Source organism: Medicago sativa, chromosome 3, assembly GCF_051527215.1.
Source record: "Medicago sativa cultivar Bolivia chromosome 3, Bolivia_mono, whole genome shotgun sequence".
Classification (NCBI taxonomy): Eukaryota; Viridiplantae; Streptophyta; class Magnoliopsida; order Fabales; family Fabaceae; genus Medicago; species Medicago sativa.
The window spans coordinates 94,021,475-94,039,099 of record NC_140751.1 but is presented as its reverse complement, the minus strand read 5'-3'; the positions used below and the strand labels follow the sequence as shown (position 1 = coordinate 94,039,099).

Sequence of the window (17,625 nt, the reverse complement as noted above, 5' to 3'; positions counted from 1 at the left end):
AGCCTCATCCTAGATTCTCAGATGATCTTAACAAGTGTTTATAAGTGAGATAATTGTTCATGTTGCTCGGCCCCTAAAAATAAGTCGATTAGGAGTTGTGACCCGATAAAAAAAAAAAATATTGGGTCGTAACTCTAGATACATTTGTGCAATCGGAAGTTACAAACCGATAAACCGGAGCAATTTGAGGGGGAAGCTGTAGCAATTCTCTATAAGCGAGGGAAATCGTCACCATAGGCGTTGTGTGGTTGTGTCAGAAGAGAGTCTTATATGGACTAGTCGAATTAGATTATTATTAGTATGTTGTTGCTCCCGGCGCCATGGTTTCAAATTGCTAAGGCAGCAATACTGTAGTTACGGCAGTGTCTGCAACAGCCGCAATGTAGTGGGCACGGCAGCCGCATCAGACTACCATGTGTGTCGCAATGGCCGCAATACCCGCATTCGCAATCACAACTTAAAACCATGTCTGGCACTTCAAAGGACTCTCAACAGTGTGTTAATTAAATGTAGTGATAAACAGAAAGAATTATGTGTGGAATTGATGGAAATAAACAAGATTAGTTTGGTCAATGGGCGGCCACATCGTGGGGATTAGTCTGACATTCTTTAAGTCATCTAAAGACCGACATGACAACCAAGGATACCCCCATCCCTGTTTCCTTCAATCATTCCCAGGTCCCCGTTAGCATACTACACTAATGTATTTCATATATTGAATTTTGTTTGGTCTTAATCTTACTAGGAAGAGCTCTAATAATACAAACAAAATCTGGTTTTATTCTGTGGTAGGTATTCTAAGTATTGAAACTACATCTGCAGCATCTTACAGAATAAGTGTTGATATTATTTCTATAATAAAATAAAAGATAGAAGTTAAATTATTTTTATATATAAGTTATAAACTGTTTTTATAAATTATCTTGAAGTATGAAAATAAACTGAAAACATTATTTTGTTGTTTCATAACTTCTCCAACAAATACTTATGTTAGTAAAGTCTTACACACGCTACTACAGTCCAAAATACAAATTCCACAGTCCACACCAACCAAATACTCTTCTCAATATATTATAATGCAGGTTAAAGTAGAACATGTCAACAAAATGCTCATGCATGGTTGTAGCTGCTTTGGAACAGATGAAAAGTCATTTCCACGCGTCTTAAGATATATATCCACCTGTAAAAATTCATGCTATTCTAAAAAATAAATGCAAATTCGTATAACATTAATTCATGGTGGCACTATGAGTACTCTTGTGTGTGTGGCAGAGAGTATAGAGAAAGAACCATGCCTTAACAACATAAAACCGTTTTTTTTTTCTTTACAAACAAACTATTGATCAAACTTAATGCTTAAAAAACCCAGTTAAAGGGTTCATGCGATCTCTATAATTTCAAAAGATGGCCAAACTTTGAAGCAAAGCTAGTGTAAGTATGCTTTTACAGTTATTTCCTTTCTGAATTTCTACATATACTCATATGTGTGCAATCATAATCTCGAGAGAACACAAAACACATCCTTCATTTGCATGAATCTCAGGGAAAAAAACAATTTGCGAATGGCAAGTTGTTCGTTATTATCCTACCAACTAAATCAAGTTGACCAGAAAGACGACAAAGAACGGTGGTAAAGGAGGAGGTAGACATATGGAGACGGAGATCTTGTATCTACCTCATGAATTGATAATCCAGATCTTGTTGAGGTTGCCGGTGAAGTCTCTTATACGCTTCAAATGCGTTTCTAAGTCATGGTTTTCTCTTATCTCTGATCCTCTCTTTGCAAAAACACATTTTGAACTTACTGCCGCACACACTCGTAGAATTGTGTTCATAACATCAACCCTTCACGTTCGATCAATAGATTTAGAAGCATCACTTAATGATGATAGTGCTTCTACTTCACCGAACCTTATTTTTTTGCTTCCCCAATCTGAGTATAATCTTGAAATTAAAGGTTCATGTAGAGGGTTTATACTTTTAAGTTGTTCTTCAAACATCTACATATGGAATCCATCCACCGGAGTTCACAAACAAATACCTTTGCCTCCTTTTGGTTCCAATGTAGATGCAAATTATTTTTATTGGTTTGGGTATGACGAGTTAACAGATGATTACTTGGTGGTTTTAATGTCTGATGATCCAAACTCTGCTAATTTTTTGTCACACTTAGAGTTTTTTTCGTTGAGAGCTAATACATGGAAAGAAATTGAGTGTACTACTGGTACTCACTTCCCTTATATGAATTCATGTGATGATCCTAGAGTAGGGTGGCTCTTGAATGGGGCTATTTATTGGTTGGCTTTTCGTCATGATATATCCATGAATGTTGTTGCTGCATTTGATTTAATGGAAAGAAAATTTTTAGATGTGAATTTGCCAGATGATTTTGACCGTGAACCTACCAATTGTGGTTTGTGGGTATTTGGAAAATTTCTTAGTCTAAGGGTTGTGGATTGTCAGAATGATATAGTTGAAATATGGGTGATGAAAGAATGCAAATTTAATTCGTCTTGGAAAAAGACTCTTGTTCTTCCTATTGATGGCATTCCCTCACAATACTTTTACCCCTTAAGCTCTACAAAAAGTGGTGATATTATTGGAACAGATGGTGATACCGGATTGGTTAAGTATAATAACAAAGGACAGTTGTTAGAGCATCGTTCATATTGTAACGATCCATGTGGATGCCAAGTGGCTATGTATACGGAGTCTTTACTTTTACTTCCTGATGACAATGAGCAAGCTTAAGAAGATGAAGAAATGAGAAGAATGGGGTTGTAAAATACTCTCACACGCCATTTTCTTGATATTTAATTATATTGTATCGTGAACCCTTATGTGGCTGCATTTGTAACATGAGCCAGTATGCCACATGAGTTGTGTTAAATGTACTTAATAAGTTTGTTATTATTCAATCAGGTTGTTTTAGAGTTTGTTTAGATGGTTTAATTATCTATCCACTTAGTTCATAGTTAGTTTCTCTTTTTTAGCTTTCCTTATTTTCATGTTTTTTTTATTCTCTACTACTTCACTCCCTACATATACAAAAGGGATTGCACTGTGTAAATAAGTTTTCTGATTTTGTTAAATGAAGACTGTCTGAAAAGTTCAGCTTCATCTTCCTTCAATAGCAGGCAAGCAACAACTCATAGGGGAAGCCAAATTTAACTAAAGCAATGTATTATCGAAGGACAACTCGAGTATTACAGCCTTGTCAATCAATTAGAGTTAGTTGATAGGTTATCAAGTTAGTTAGTAGATGAGAAGGTTAGTTAGGGAGTTAGTTATTCCAAATACATCAATAAATAAGTCTCTCTATCATACCATTTATATATTCTTTTATCAATCTATTCATTCTACTATGAATCTTTATAAGTATCTCCCACGAATACTTTTATGTTTGCTTTATTGTTGATCACTATGATCTTTATCCCTATGATTCCATGATTCACAATACTTAGATTAACAATGTAGAAATTAACCAAGAGAATTATGTATGAAATGGAAATAACAAGATTAAATTGGTCCGTGGGCGGCCACATCGTGGGGATTAGTCTAACATTCTTTAAGTGATCCAAGACCGACATGCCAACCAAGGATACCCCTCCTATTTCCTCGGATCAATCATTCCCAGGTCCTCGTTAGCATATACTAATAATAATGTATTTCAGATATTAAGTTTCGTTTCGTGTTAATCATATTAAGGAGTGCTCAACTATAATACCCAAAAAAAAAAATATGGTTTTACAATACTACTATAGAGTCACATCGTCTAGGGTTGTATCAGGAGTAGAATTAGAATATCAGGACATAGTAGCACACGCCACTCAACGTCCTATATCAGGAGTATATATGTGTGTCCGCGCGCGCAATATGATGAACAACCCTAGACAGCAGACTTTTGGGTGTTTACATGATCTGTTTAGTTTACCCATTCAACAATAGACTTCAATTTTGAGAAAATTGGGACGCTTCGGATCTGTATTCACTTTCTTCTTTGGTAAGTCTCTTTTTTATTTGTGTTCAAGTTTCAACCACTTCTTTTGATATCAAGTATGAAACATGTTTTCCTTAAGACATTCTCAACAGATATGTAGACTCGGTTTGAAGAAAAACAAAGAGAGGAAAATGGAAAAGTGGCAGGCGGGTTTTGGGAGAGGATAGTTTTGAGTGGTTTTTTTCTCTTCATAATACAAAATCCCTTCAAAATTGAGGAATTCAAAAATTGTATTGTAAAAAGATTTTGGAGAGCTTAGATAAATTCTTTAAATTAAAACCTTTGTTGTTATAATACTCGCAAAATAAAAAATACATAAATCATAAACATTCATTTATCATTCTCTAAAAAAATTAGTCTAAACAAGATGAAAGACTTTTTCTACATACCCGCAAAAGCCTTGCCTGCCCATTCCCTCCAAACTCACAATCAGAACCTTAATCACAGTACGGTTTAAGAGGATGGAACGATGCCAACAGCCAATTTGGTTAGGGAAGAAGACACAAAGCAAGATCAAAATTGATATAGCATATATCAAATAACACTGGTGGTTCATTCGCGCACAATTTTTTTATCACCGGTGGTGCATCCATCCATGTTGTATGCTCATTACACCTCATCATTAAAGTAAACCCATAACATAGGGATCTTAAGCCACCAAATGGCAAGCAAACAATTAAGTCTTCAATATTATAAAATAGAATAATGTTACATACAGTTCGAGCCTGACCTGTCTGTTGATTCTTTTAATAAAAAACATATATTTTTATTTTTAAAATAGCCCTTAATGTGAACTGAGCTCACAAACAGTCGAGCTTTCAGCAGTTAATCCCATCTAAAGTCACCAATAATGCTCAAAAAAAGAGCCAACTCAAATGGTCAATAACTAGAACATAATCACAGCAACAAATATCAGGCTCCTTCTCCTTCAACTAAGACGAACAACGGCTTGCCGCCCAGCTTTGCTCGCCCCTGAAATAAACCAAAAGCAGGAAAACAGTTAGCAATGAATTTTCAGCTGCAGCACACACATTTGGTACTCAAAGTATTCATGTGATTTGAAGTAGTCAAAAGCCAAGATAAACTATAGTTACAATCCATCCTAGTTACATACTTTAGTACAGTCAAGAATACGTGGTGAATGTAGAAGCTACGTCCTTTCTTTTAATTAAATAAATAAAAGTTAAAAGAAAAAACCTACATGGACATGTGTTATCAATAATAAGAGCAACACTTCAAGGGTGCAAAACTCTAACAACCCATGTAAGGAAATTACCAGTAGAGAGGAGTTCATGCGGTGATTTGCACTAGTACTATATTTTTAAAAACAAACATGTTAGATCAGCGAAAGAGAGCACCAATCAATCCTACTATTGATGAGTGTTGAACTCCAAAGTCCAAAAAATGTCTTTGTTGCCTTTTTCCATTTCAGAATCAAGGAACATAAGAGACTAATGAGACATTCTTGGTTAGACATAATGCATATTCAGTTTGGGAACTAAACTGATAAAATCTAGTCAGATTGGAAAAATCTTATTAGGTGGTGCGTATACGAGAAAATGGGCTCAGCGCACAAATTACTTTGCAGACTGTGAAAAGCTAAAAAAAATATCATGTGTAAGGAATAAATTGAGCCAAACAACTAGCCAAGGAACTACAAATATGTAAGGTTGTACTTGTACCTTTAATTCTGGTAATTCAATCACACAAGCGCACTCAACAACAGTCACCCCAACACGTTCTGCAACAAAGAGAAAATAAAACAGGACAGCTGAGAATATATTGAAATAATGAAGTTAAGCATAAACATAGCATAAAATGTGCATCCCAATAAAACAGTTACTTCAAAAAACAGTTATAGACTTATAGTGGTAGATCAAATGATACGATTAGGTTCATCACCAGAAGTGAAGCATCCAATTGTCTCCACAGTAATGGAACATCATGCATGCAGTATATGTCTGAATGTATAAATAAATAAATAGAAAGAAGAAAAAAATAATGAAATCTTTGAACTGTGATAGGATGGTCTTTTTTTATTCATTTAATCCGCAAACAGAATGTGAATCATCTTTGAATATAATATACATCAAACCATCCTGCCCACAGCACTTATCTTAAAAGAGATTAGATCCATCATATGAAACTAAACAAGGAAAGGGGTGTAGGCTCCCTCCAACTTATGCATGGCTGTTAAAAAGAAGAATTAATCTACCCTACATTCACGTTAATGGATTTTTCTTTTCCAATAAAGCATTCATATTGACCAGTTTACCTAGTAGTTTAATCGCAGCACATAAGGTTCCACCAGTGGCTATAAGATCATCTATGACTAAGGCTCTTTCTCCAGTTTGTACAGCCCCTACGTGCATTTCTATTTTGTCAGTTCCATACTCCAAAGAATACTCTTCTGAGATAACCTCTCCTGAAAGAATAATTGAAACACAACCATTCAAACAAATCAGATATTTTCCCCAATCACAGAAACTGCAATTGCTATCAACATTAGCATAGTGAAGCTCAATACTTTAAATTGGAACGTCATATGAAATAAGGAGGTTCGAAGACCTCAAACCAAAATAATCTGATATATTGGGAGTTTTGAATAGGTTATATGCATAAAATGAATATAAAAGACAATTGTGCAAAGCATATACCTGGCAATTTTTTGGGTTTCCTCATTGGAACAAATTTTGCTCCAATCGCCAAAGCAATCGGTGGGCCAAAAATAAAGCCTCTTGCTTCAACGCCTGCATTATGTCATAAATGAAACCATCAGATTAGACCAAAATAGTAACTTAATTTGAGAAGATTAAAAAACAGCAAAACTAAAAGAAAACGAAGCATCTAGAATTATAATCTATCAGAGAATAGAGTAGCTAAGCTACTGTTAAGCTATAACAGAATGTAATCAAATCGGTTGTAACAATTGTTAAATGGGATTGGATCTCATCCCAAAAGCTGCCCAACCACATATATACATACATCCAAGAGTCCAGGAACCCGAGCAATGTGGCACTCCAGTACAACTTCAATACTCACCTTCACACCTAGCATGGGTCCTAGATTCAATTCCCACATTGCAATCCTTAACCTGGCTCTAATACCATATCAGGTTTTTGTATTGTGCATAACTCATCCTTAGAAAACCGGCTTGTAAGGTGGCTGCTCAAGCTTTATAAACTCTTGTCAGACCTTATATATTTTTCTATGTGGGACTTGGGTTTTTTCCCAATACATGCCTCATGCACTAAATGGCAGGTGGCACAATCGATAGGCTCTGATACCATGTTAATTGGGCTTGGATTCATCCCAAAAGCTAGCTCAAGGGATGAGGATACCCAACTACATATATACATACACCAATACAACTTCAATATAAGTTAATGTTAGTTAAAGCTTAAGCTTAGTTTCTGACTGTATATTTAAACCTCATGTCCAGGAGACATTTCAGTAAGCATTGTTTGAAACCATTTATCACAAATTGCAGATTAGAAATAGACAATAAAAAGTGGATGAGACCCATCATTCTCATAATATCAAAAGTTCAACATAATATTCCTCCACCTTCTACTAAAATCACTTTGTTGTACTTATACACTTAATTTAAGTTGTTTTAAAGAAATTTCCACTCTTAAATGATTGACAGGAACTTCAATTTCCCTTGCCCTGATGTAAAAATAAAAATGTTTAGGGGAATGGTAAAAACATTACAAGATAAATTCACAAAGACTAAGCAAACAGAAACATGAAATAGGGTAGAATTGATTGAAGAATACCTGCGACAACAGAAATGTTTTGATCTCTGTACCTCTCAACAAACAAATCAATGGTATCTTTGAAAGCCTTTGTATCCAAAAGTAGTGTGGTTATGTCTTGAAACATAATCCCTAACATTGGGAAGAAAGAAAAAAAATGAAGCATATGAAATTTCATACAGCATAAAAAATAAATAAATAAAAATAAATCTATAGATCAGGAAAAAGAGAAGAGAAAAGTATTAACCTGGCTTGGGAAAATCGGGGATGATACGGATCGAAGATGAAATTCTAGCAATACGAGGATCTTGAGAATCCTTTGAAGCCATTTGTGAAGAAGAAGTGGAGCGGATGGGTTTGAGGCGAATCGAAGAAAAAGTTGAATTAGTGATCGTTAAAGAGAGTGATGGGAATCTAAGACAAGAGGGAAGAGTTGGAGTGACGGCTGAACCAAACAACAACTGATTTGAGGAGGAGGAGGAGGAAGAACACAACAAAAGCCTACTTGTTTGCATTCTCTTATTACCTCACTTTAACTTTCTTGTCATTATACCATTAAATTACCAATATATCATCACTTTCCTTATAATCTATCTATGCATAATAATATTTTTAGAAGAATTTAGGATAATTTTTTTATCGGATTTTACTTAACTATTTTTGAACCTTGAATTACTAATTCAACTTTTATCATAAAAATTGGAGAATTAACACTGAAGATAAAATTACAATTTTTTATTTTACTTAATAGAGTGCATGATGAAAAAACAATTTAAGAAAATAATGACTTTTTAATAGAAAAAAAATTATATATATTATTATGATAGATAAACAAAAAATAATTTATGTGTTTTTAAAGTATTTAAATATTAATCTCTAAATTATTAAATATCAAGATTCAATTTATAAGTAATAGATGAACCTATAAACGTAAATTAATAAATAACATGGTTTAATTACCTCTGGAAAAATGGTTCAATTAATTGTTTGGCTTATTTTATTTTGATCCTTTATATATTAAGGTATTGTTTCGCGTAATTTTTATTTGCCTCGTCTTTTTTTTAAAGGGAGAAGTTAGGCCAAACAATAATTTTGAAAAGTACTAGTTAAAAAAGAACTTGATTACTTATGTAAATGAGCTTCTAACTAAGAGATTGAGAGTTATTTTTAGACAACTTTTCGTAGCTTTTTCATATGGTTAACTCTTCAATTCTTGTTTACATTGATTAATTTTCTATTTTATACCTCACTTTTATACATCAACCGTATAATTCACTCTAAACATATCATTGCTAAAGACTCTATCAAACACATTTTAACCTAAAAAAATTGAAATGGATAAACCAACGTTTACCAAACAACTTTAATTTATGGGAAATCCTAATTGGTGCCCTGGGACACTGGTTAAGCATACTAAAATGGAAATGATATACTCCATCCGTTTCAAAATGAGTGTCGTTTTAGGTGTTTACACACATATTAAGAAATGCAATGATTAAAAGAAAGAGAATGGTTATTTTACCAAATTATCCTTATTAACTATTGGTTAGTTTTAAAAGTAATACTTTACAAGTAGTGTGCAGAGTATTAATTGGAAGGTACAATTGAAAAGAAAAATTTATTATTGCATTGGAAACTGAAAGTGACATTCATTTTGAAACAATTTTTTTTTTGTTAAAGCAACACTCATTTTGAAACGGAGGGAGTAGTAGTTAATGCATTTAAATTATGTAATTAATTTATAAAAAGTCCAAAACAGTTTCCTTTTATAGTAATAGAGGGCACCGGTTAGCATGACCCTAATCCTTATTTATTAATTTTGTTACGTCTGCAGCAACTTAACCCTAATTTTTTCCCGCTCATTTGCTTTATTAGGTTTGCAATTATTTAACCTAACAAATTCCATCTAAAAAAATGCATTGCACACCAATTTCATTCCTATCCTCTTGCTTTTTTTTTTTTGAAGAAAATATTTTCTACCATATTAATGATCACGTATGATCCTTCTATTTTATACTTTTTTTTTTTGTCAAGAATTTTACACTTTTTTTTAATTTCATGCCTTTTGTTTTTGACATCCTTATCCTTATTTATTAATTTTGTTACGTCTGCAGCAATTTAACCTAATTTTTTTCCTTGGACACCAATTTCATTCCTATCCTCTTGGTTTTTTTTTTTGAAGAAAATATTTTCTACCATATTAATGATCATGTATGATCTTTATATTTTATACTTTTTTTTTATCAAGAATTTTACACTTTTTTTTTTAATTTCATGCCTTTTGTTTTTGACATCCTTATCCTTATTTATAATTTTGTTACGTCTGCAGCAACTTAACCTAATTTTTTTCCGCTCATTTGCTTTATTAGGTTTGCAATTATTTAACCTAACAAATTCCATCTAAAAAAATGTGTTGCACACTAATTTCATTCCTATCCTCTTGCCTTTTTTTTTTGAAGAAAATATTTTCTACAATATCATTGATCTTACGGTTTAAAGATTTTTTATTGGTCTCTATTATAGTCGAGAAAACCCGTGCGACGCACGGGTCAAAAGTCTAGTTTTATTTCAAAAGTTCTTGATACTAACTTTAGGTTTAAAGCGGCTTCTATATCTTAAAAAAACCGGGTCAAGCTGACTTTAAAAGTTGGTGCTAATGTTTTTAATGTTATATTAAGTTGTTTCTTTTTTAAAGTAACTCAAAAATATATTCTGTTTTGTTTTTTCTCACGCAATTGCAATATCCCTTATGCGACAACTAACATTTTGTGACATTGATCCTTAATTAGATAATTGGCTGCTCCTGTTTATTTTATTTTATTTTTGTCTATTGTGTATCAATAGTTTTTTTTTTAATCTTGAATACTTTAAATGTTATTTCAAATTTTCATATATTTTTAAAATTTTAGGATTTATGGCAGCTGATGTCGAGTCCGTTTAAAATAGGCTCATGGAAAGATTGATTTATCATGGATCCATTAATTTGAATCGTCGTTTAAGTAAGATACACATATTTTATGAGGTGAGTTTTAGATTGAGGGAAATGGCGACTTCCATTTAGCAGGTTTGAGCATAATTCACCTATCCCATTATGATTATAATCGCTCGACCTGTGTGGTCCAAATGCGCTAACAAGCGAGTTACATCAGGTGACTTGTGTGGTCTGATGTGGATTAAACTGTTTCCGTTCAAGTGGTTCAATTGGGTATGCTAGTGTTTGAACTCAACCAAAGCATTAGTTGAAGAAATGGGATGTCTCAGTTCTAACTTAGTTGATAAAACTGAAATGAACCACGATTTACAAATACCCACACCATAATTTTTAAACTCTATCAGAAGATTATATTGAATATCGGAGCACCGGTCATGCTCTTGAGGAATACAAATTAAGTTATGCAATGGTCATGAGGTTAAAATAATGACTGAAAAATTTGGTGGAAATGTTGCTACATTCTAAGAATGTCAATGTCACCTTCATAATCACCACAACCTTTCAGATTCAATCGAAAAAAATTCTCAATTACTGTATGATATGCTTTGACAATTAACAAATATCAAGGTCAAACGCTTGATAATGTTGGTCTATATATCTGTAGATTCGTGTAGAGTCATGGTTAACATTGTCTGACACTTTCAAGAGTGAAAAAGAGGAAAGGATTGAAAATTCTAACTCATGATCAAGAGAAACAAGCATTAAAGATAACAACCAACGTTGTCAACAAAGAGATGTTTGAGAATCTTTAACAGGCAAGTGAGATATTTTTATCCATTGGACATTATAATTTTATTTTCTTAGAATATTTTACATAATCAAAGTTATTGAAACATCTTATTTTTATGGACGCAATTTGGAGCATATGTAATTGATGCAGTCAAAGGATACATGCAAAAATCTCAATCTTTTGTAATTCACATTTGATGCAATAGTAATTTGATAGTTCTAATATCTATCTTTCAAAACAAAACAAAAAATATTTGATGCAAGGAGGATAGTATATTGTTGTTTTTAATTTTTATACACCAATTATCTAAGCAATTTTTAATGCAATGGAGACTTATGCCTAGGGGCGAAGCTTTGCTCTACCTTTATCCAAAAAATATTTTTTATTTGAATAATTTAGTATAATGTGTAAGTAACTATCCAAATAATACATATTTAGCTACCACAAATTAGTTTATTTATCAAAAACTAATAGAAAAGGAAAGTAAAAAAATATCCACTTGTTTGATAGATTTATTTCATCTTACTTCAACACTTTTAATCATTTAAATGACTCCAAATAGAATTTTGTTAACAATAAAAATTGTCAAGACAATATATAAAATATATTTCATCTCATTAATTTTTTAAGAGTTGACCTGGCCCCTCGTAAAAAATGGTTTGCCGCTGCTTATGCTATTCTTTTCGATGACTGCAATCATATTCATATTATCGACATATTAGAATAACTACAAATTACAAATACAGTAAAATATTAAATGTAAGACTGTAACTAAAAGCAGGCTTGCGCAACTTGTTTGTGAAAATATACTTATGATTTAAATGAAAAATGGACCACATCTAAAACTAAAATGGGTTCAAGTTTTATGTAACAATGTAAATTATAAGTAAAAATGTACAAGTTGAACTTTTTTTTTTTTGACAAAATGTACAAGTTGAACTTTTATAAGTGATAATATCCATAAACCAAATGTTTTTAGACTTTAGATAGAAAATGTATGTTAAAATCCAACAAATAAAATAACGGTTCAAATGGATCATCAGTTCATCACAATTAGTAGGGTCAATACAAACATTGCATAAAAATGGTTCGACATGTGCACGTGTCAAATAGGATGTTTTGCCTGGTTTTTCTTTGATAAGCTTTGCCTCCAGGTTAGGCTCTAAGATCCAAATAGCATTACCAGTTTCTAGACTATCATGACTTCAAGAATTCAAAAGAATATAAACTTCGTAGTTGTTTCCTAACCTTATCCATCGGTTAAATTTCCAATTGTTTGCAAGTCAAAACTAAAAAATAGTAAAAATTATTTCAAACAAAGAAATTGACTTTTTTACTTGCACGATGCACCTTCTCCATCCAGAAACTTCTATCGCCTAAGGCGTTGATTTTCTTGGAACCGTGTTTAACTAAACCACAATGAATGTTGGTGTGAAAATATCTTGAGAAATGAAGAACGTGAGATATATTTTTTTCTTCCCAGACTTTGATCATATTGTAATAAAAGGAAGAAAAAAAATAACAATAACACCATTAGCGGAAATACACATGCATACATTCTTTGTTTGTTCCAAAGCTGCAGGATGTTTGGACATAATAAGCTTAAAAAATCTAATATGTGAGCTTCTCCTTCTGGCGAATGATTTTACTACGTTGTTGTTTGATTTGTTTGACATGTTATCTTCCCAACAACATCTAGCTGCGATGCTTTTTTGGAGTTTATAGAAGAGCCGCAACTCAAAGCTTTGGGAAGCCATGGATACTTCCTCCATTTTCCTCCTTTCTAGAGCAAAAGACACACTACAAGAGTGGAGTTGTTTGCAACGTGCAAAAATTCAGAGGTTCAATACGGAGCATTCCACTTCTTGGGTGAAACCACTAATGGGTAGAAAAAAATGCAACATAGATGTGGCATTGTTTAACAACAATACAATCGTGGGATGTGGTATGTGCTTTAGTGATTTTTGCAGATAGCTTTTAAAATGTAAATTTGGTTACTTACTATCCTCTCTCTGTTCTAGAAGCTGAATCTATTTCTTTTCCGGAATCTCTTAGTGTGGCAATATCAAATGGATGGCATAATGTATTGTTTAAAAGAGATTGTAATACCTTAGCTGAAGTCCTCACTTCACCAATTGTTCCCACCAATGAATTGGGTTACCTCGTTTCATGTGTTGTAGTCTTCTGACTAATAATTCCGATTTTGCAGTGTCGTTCATTATGAGACAATCAAATAAAGTTGTTCATAATATTGTTAGAGCATCTTTATCCTACACTTCATAGTATTGTTAGAGCATCTTTATCCCACAATAAGTCTCTGTATTTTTTTATGATGTACCATCTACTATATACTCTTTGATTTTGAATGAAGTGCATTAAATTTACTTATGCTAAAAAAAAAAGTAACACTATATTGGAAAATCTGAAAAAATAAAAAAGTTAAACCAATTTTAGTCCCTCAAATATAATACAATTTTTTTTGACAAAAGAAATAATACGATTTTATTTTCTCTTCTTTAGCGATCTTAATAAATTCATATTTTCTTCAATTCGACACATAGGTAGACTACTTTTCCTACGTGAAACCTATAATTCCATGAGGCATATGTGACATCATGGTTGAATTTAAAGGCACGACTACTAAAATTTTAGGATTAGATCCACCAACAAAAATTCAGTTGTCTTAAGTTTTTATGGAAAAAAAACCTCATGTAGACAAAAAAAAAACCTCATAAGTAGACAAAAAAATATCATATTTTAAAATTTGTTTTAGATCTCATATATTGTTTTTCATTGTTAAAAATTTCAAAATAAAAAACCACTCTGAAACTTTGTAGTTTCCCTTACAACAAGTGTGAGTTAAGGTATGAATCTAAGTTTTCAAGGAAGCTAGAAACTAGTACTCCCTCCGTCCCGGAATAACTAACCCATTTTCTAAAAAAAAGTGTCCCAAAATAACTGATCCATTTCAATTTTCAATACAACTTTCATCATTTCCAATACAACATAACACTAAATAATACTCCCTCCATTTCAAAATGAGTGTCGTTTTAGGTGTTTACACACATATTAAGAAATGCAATGATTAAGAGAAAGAGAATGGTTATTTTACCAAATTATCCTTATTAACTATTGGTTAGTTTTAAAAGTAATACTTTGGAAGTAGTGTGCAGAGTATTAATTGGAGGGTACAATTGAAAAGAAAAAGTTATTATTGCATTGGAAACTGAAAGCGACACTCATTTTGAAACAATTTTTTTTGGCTAAAGCGACACTCATTTTGAAACGGAGGGAGTACTACTTTTATCATTCCCAATACAATATATTCCACTTTCCCCTTTATTTATACACTTTTCTTAATCTGTGTGAAAAACCAAAGTAGGTCAATTATACCGGGACGGAGGTAGTAGTTAATTAGGTAGTAGCTATTAATCAATTAGAAAAGATCATAAATACCCACCCACCTGCTGTTGCTGATGCTTGTTTGTTACAAGAAAAATCACTCATGAATGTAATCTCGCCGGTTTCATCTCTATCACCCCAAAAATCATGACAATCCATATGGCGACGCCCCCAATTTGTTTTCAATTTTAAACTTTTTTTTGTATTAATCTGAATTGCAATTTGCGATACATATTGTATAATGCATGCCTCCAAATGAACAATGCATGAATGATCACTCACTCACTTTCCAAGTTGCCATATGGAACCAAATGGAAACATAGTATGTATACATTGCAATTGCATTTTAGTACAAGGTATACATTAAAAGTCGGCTACTATGACATTGACTAAGAAAAGTCGTTGGTGGCTAGTTCACACATACATACTACCCTACCGGCTGCTGTTGACAAACACTGTTTCGGACCAACTTCCCTAATCATGTTTAAGTTAAAAAAACAATAAACATAAACAAAGAAAAATCCTTATTGTACTTTTCACCTATTTTGACTTTTGAACGTGGAGTCAGTCTTCCTTACTTTCCCTCTCATTTGTACACTCTTCTACTATCTAATCTCAACTTCTTTTTAGTCAAATAAAAAATATCTTACTCGTTTTAACAAAAAAAAAAAAAAACTTAGTTGGTACAACAACACCTTATTTGACTGAACTTAAGGTCCACTACTACTGGCGACAAAAAAACTACTCCTATTATAACACACACACACATGCGAGTAAAACACGTGCTCCAATCTTCTCCACATGTAATAATCTTCTTAATTAAGTAATTTTATATTTCAAGTGCACCATTGCGCCTACTTTCTCGGCATCTGTCAAGTAACTTCCTCTCCAATTCTCATCTCCTCTCATTATATATAAACCCACCACACCACATCCATTCTTCACTATCACACTCCAACAAAAAAAAAAAAACCACTTCTCTCTCAAAACCTCCTTTTGCCTTTTGCTTCTACTTTCACTTGCGTAACGCTAACTAACTCTTCTCGAGTGTTCTTCTTTTCATCATATGGCTATGGAAGCACTTAACTCACCCACCACTGCTACTCCTTTCACACCCTTTGAGGAACCAAATCTGAGTTATCTTGAAACACCGTGGACGAAAGGTAAACGATCAAAGCGTTCTCGCATGGATCAATCTTCATGCACTGAAGAAGAGTATCTCGCTCTTTGTCTCATCATGCTTGCTCGCAGCGGTAACAACAACGGCAACAAGACTGAATCAGTGCCGACTCCGCTAACCACCGTTAAACTCAGTCACAAATGCTCAGTCTGCAACAAAGCTTTCTCATCTTATCAAGCCCTAGGTGGACACAAAGCCAGTCACCGGAAAGCTGTTATGTCCGCAACCACCGCTGAAGATCAGACCACCACCACTTCATCCGCCGTGACTACCAGCTCTGCTTCCAACGGTAAGAACAAGACTCATGAGTGTTCCATCTGTCACAAATCCTTCCCTACTGGACAGGCTTTGGGAGGACACAAGCGTTGTCACTACGAAGGCAGCGTTGGTGCCGGTGCCGGTGCTGGAAGTAGCGCTGTAACTGCCTCTGAAGGAGTTGGATCGTCACACAGCCACCACCGTGATTTTGATCTTAACCTCCCGGCTTTTCCGGACTTTTCAAAGAAGTTTTTCGTGGATGACGAGGTTTCTAGTCCTTTACCTGCTGCAAAGAAGCCCTGTCTTTTCAAGCTGGAAATTCCTTCTCATTACTGATCAATAATAGATCCAATTTTATTGTTATTATTATTAATAATTATTATCGCTTAGGGCATAGTTATTTTCTTTTTTCTTTCAATTATTTCGGATCAATTTGTTCTGTACATACAAATTGGGATTGGTTTTAGAATTTAGACGGTTGTAGACAATGGAAATTCAATTCAATTGATTGATTTTTTTTAATTTAATTTTGTGGAAATTTATCGAATTTGTTCGTATATGATTGATGCTTGTATTATGTCTATCATAATTTAGAATATTCCTTCAAAAAAAAATCATAATTTAGAATATACGCGTGATCGGTGCAATAATAATATCTTATTGATTAAGTCTCATAAGTAAAACATATTAATTTAGTTAAAATCGCGTGAGTGACGGTTATTACTGTTGTCACAATGGACACTACTATAGTAGTGGCATTTCCTCATTTATGAAAATAATAAAAGCATATATTTAGTGTCTTAATGATTAAGATTGAGAGGAGGGGTTAAAGGATTGGGGTGTGAGTGGATGACATGGGTGAAACAAAGAGTATGTGTCGTGTTTGATGTGAGGATAAGAACGATGAATTGGATTTGGTTTTTTTGTACAAGCTGGGATGATAAAGACACACGTGGTATTTACTCATCCTGATATGTTTTTATTTTTTATAGCATTCATTCACATTGTGTGTATTTGGCTAGTCTTGTGACGCGTCATTGAATAGTTCTAATTAAGGCAAGGGATTTTTAAGGCCGAAATTTTGGATTCATTCCTTATGTGAATGAACTAAAATGAATGGGAAACTTCCTTAAATAGTTTTGTGATGTTGGAGATAACAATTGAAAATTTCTAACTATTACCATGCACGTGGACTGGATTGTAAATTTTGGTTTGATTCCGTGTAATTTTACTACTGTTACTAACTTGTTTCCAACTCTAAAGTGCTCACGTTTATTTTGAGAAATTGCCAAATCGCAATTCCAC

The 17,625-nt window shown here is 33.2% G+C and overlaps 3 protein-coding genes across 3 annotated transcripts; 2 read left to right on the top strand and 1 right to left on the bottom strand.

Moving 5' to 3' along the window:
- Nucleotides 1–1,150: 1,150 nt before the first annotated feature.
- LOC146942163 (F-box/kelch-repeat protein At3g23880-like) lies at nt 1,151–2,984 on the top strand. Its single transcript, XM_085756123.1, has 2 exons — nt 1,151–1,431; nt 1,544–2,984. The coding sequence occupies exon 2, from the start codon at nt 1,651–1,653 to the stop codon at nt 2,749–2,751; it is 1,101 nt and encodes a 366-aa protein (XP_085612249.1). The 5' UTR covers nt 1,151–1,431; nt 1,544–1,650; the 3' UTR covers nt 2,752–2,984.
- A 1,678-nt stretch (nt 2,985–4,662) lies between these two features.
- LOC146942162 (adenine phosphoribosyltransferase 1-like) lies at nt 4,663–8,301 on the bottom strand. Its single transcript, XM_085756126.1, has 6 exons — nt 8,006–8,301; nt 7,780–7,890; nt 6,658–6,750; nt 6,276–6,425; nt 5,683–5,741; nt 4,663–4,972 (listed from the first exon to the last, which is right to left on the bottom strand). Exons 1-6 carry the CDS (start codon nt 8,271–8,273, stop codon nt 4,913–4,915), a joined length of 741 nt encoding a protein of 246 aa, XP_085612252.1. The 5' UTR covers nt 8,274–8,301; the 3' UTR covers nt 4,663–4,912.
- Nucleotides 8,302–15,663: 7,362 nt separating this feature from the next.
- Nucleotides 15,664–16,842, top strand: LOC146942161 (zinc finger protein ZAT10-like). The gene has a single exon (XM_085756120.1). The coding sequence runs from the start codon at nt 15,949–15,951 to the stop codon at nt 16,654–16,656; it is 708 nt and encodes a 235-aa protein (XP_085612246.1). The 5' UTR covers nt 15,664–15,948; the 3' UTR covers nt 16,657–16,842.
- Nucleotides 16,843–17,625: the final 783 nt, after the last annotated feature.

What these genes read in the sequence shown, in the direction of transcription:
- LOC146942163 (XM_085756123.1), top strand. Translation starts at nt 1,651, where the DNA reads ATGGAGACGGAGATCTTGTATCTACCTCATGAATTGATAATCCAGATC.
- LOC146942162 (XM_085756126.1), bottom strand. Translation starts at nt 8,273, where the DNA reads ATGCAAACAAGTAGGCTTTTGTTGTGTTCTTCCTCCTCCTCCTCCTCA. An exon ending in CCCCGATTTTCCCAAGCCAG is followed by an intron (nt 7,891 to 8,005) that starts GTTAATACTTTT and finishes TCCCAATGTTAG; the next exon opens with GGATTATGTTTCAAGACATA. An exon ending in TTGAATTACCAGAATTAAAG is followed by an intron (nt 4,973 to 5,682) that starts GTACAAGTACAA and finishes GGTTTATTTCAG; the next exon opens with GGGCGAGCAAAGCTGGGCGG.
- LOC146942161 (XM_085756120.1), top strand. Translation starts at nt 15,949, where the DNA reads ATGGCTATGGAAGCACTTAACTCACCCACCACTGCTACTCCTTTCACA.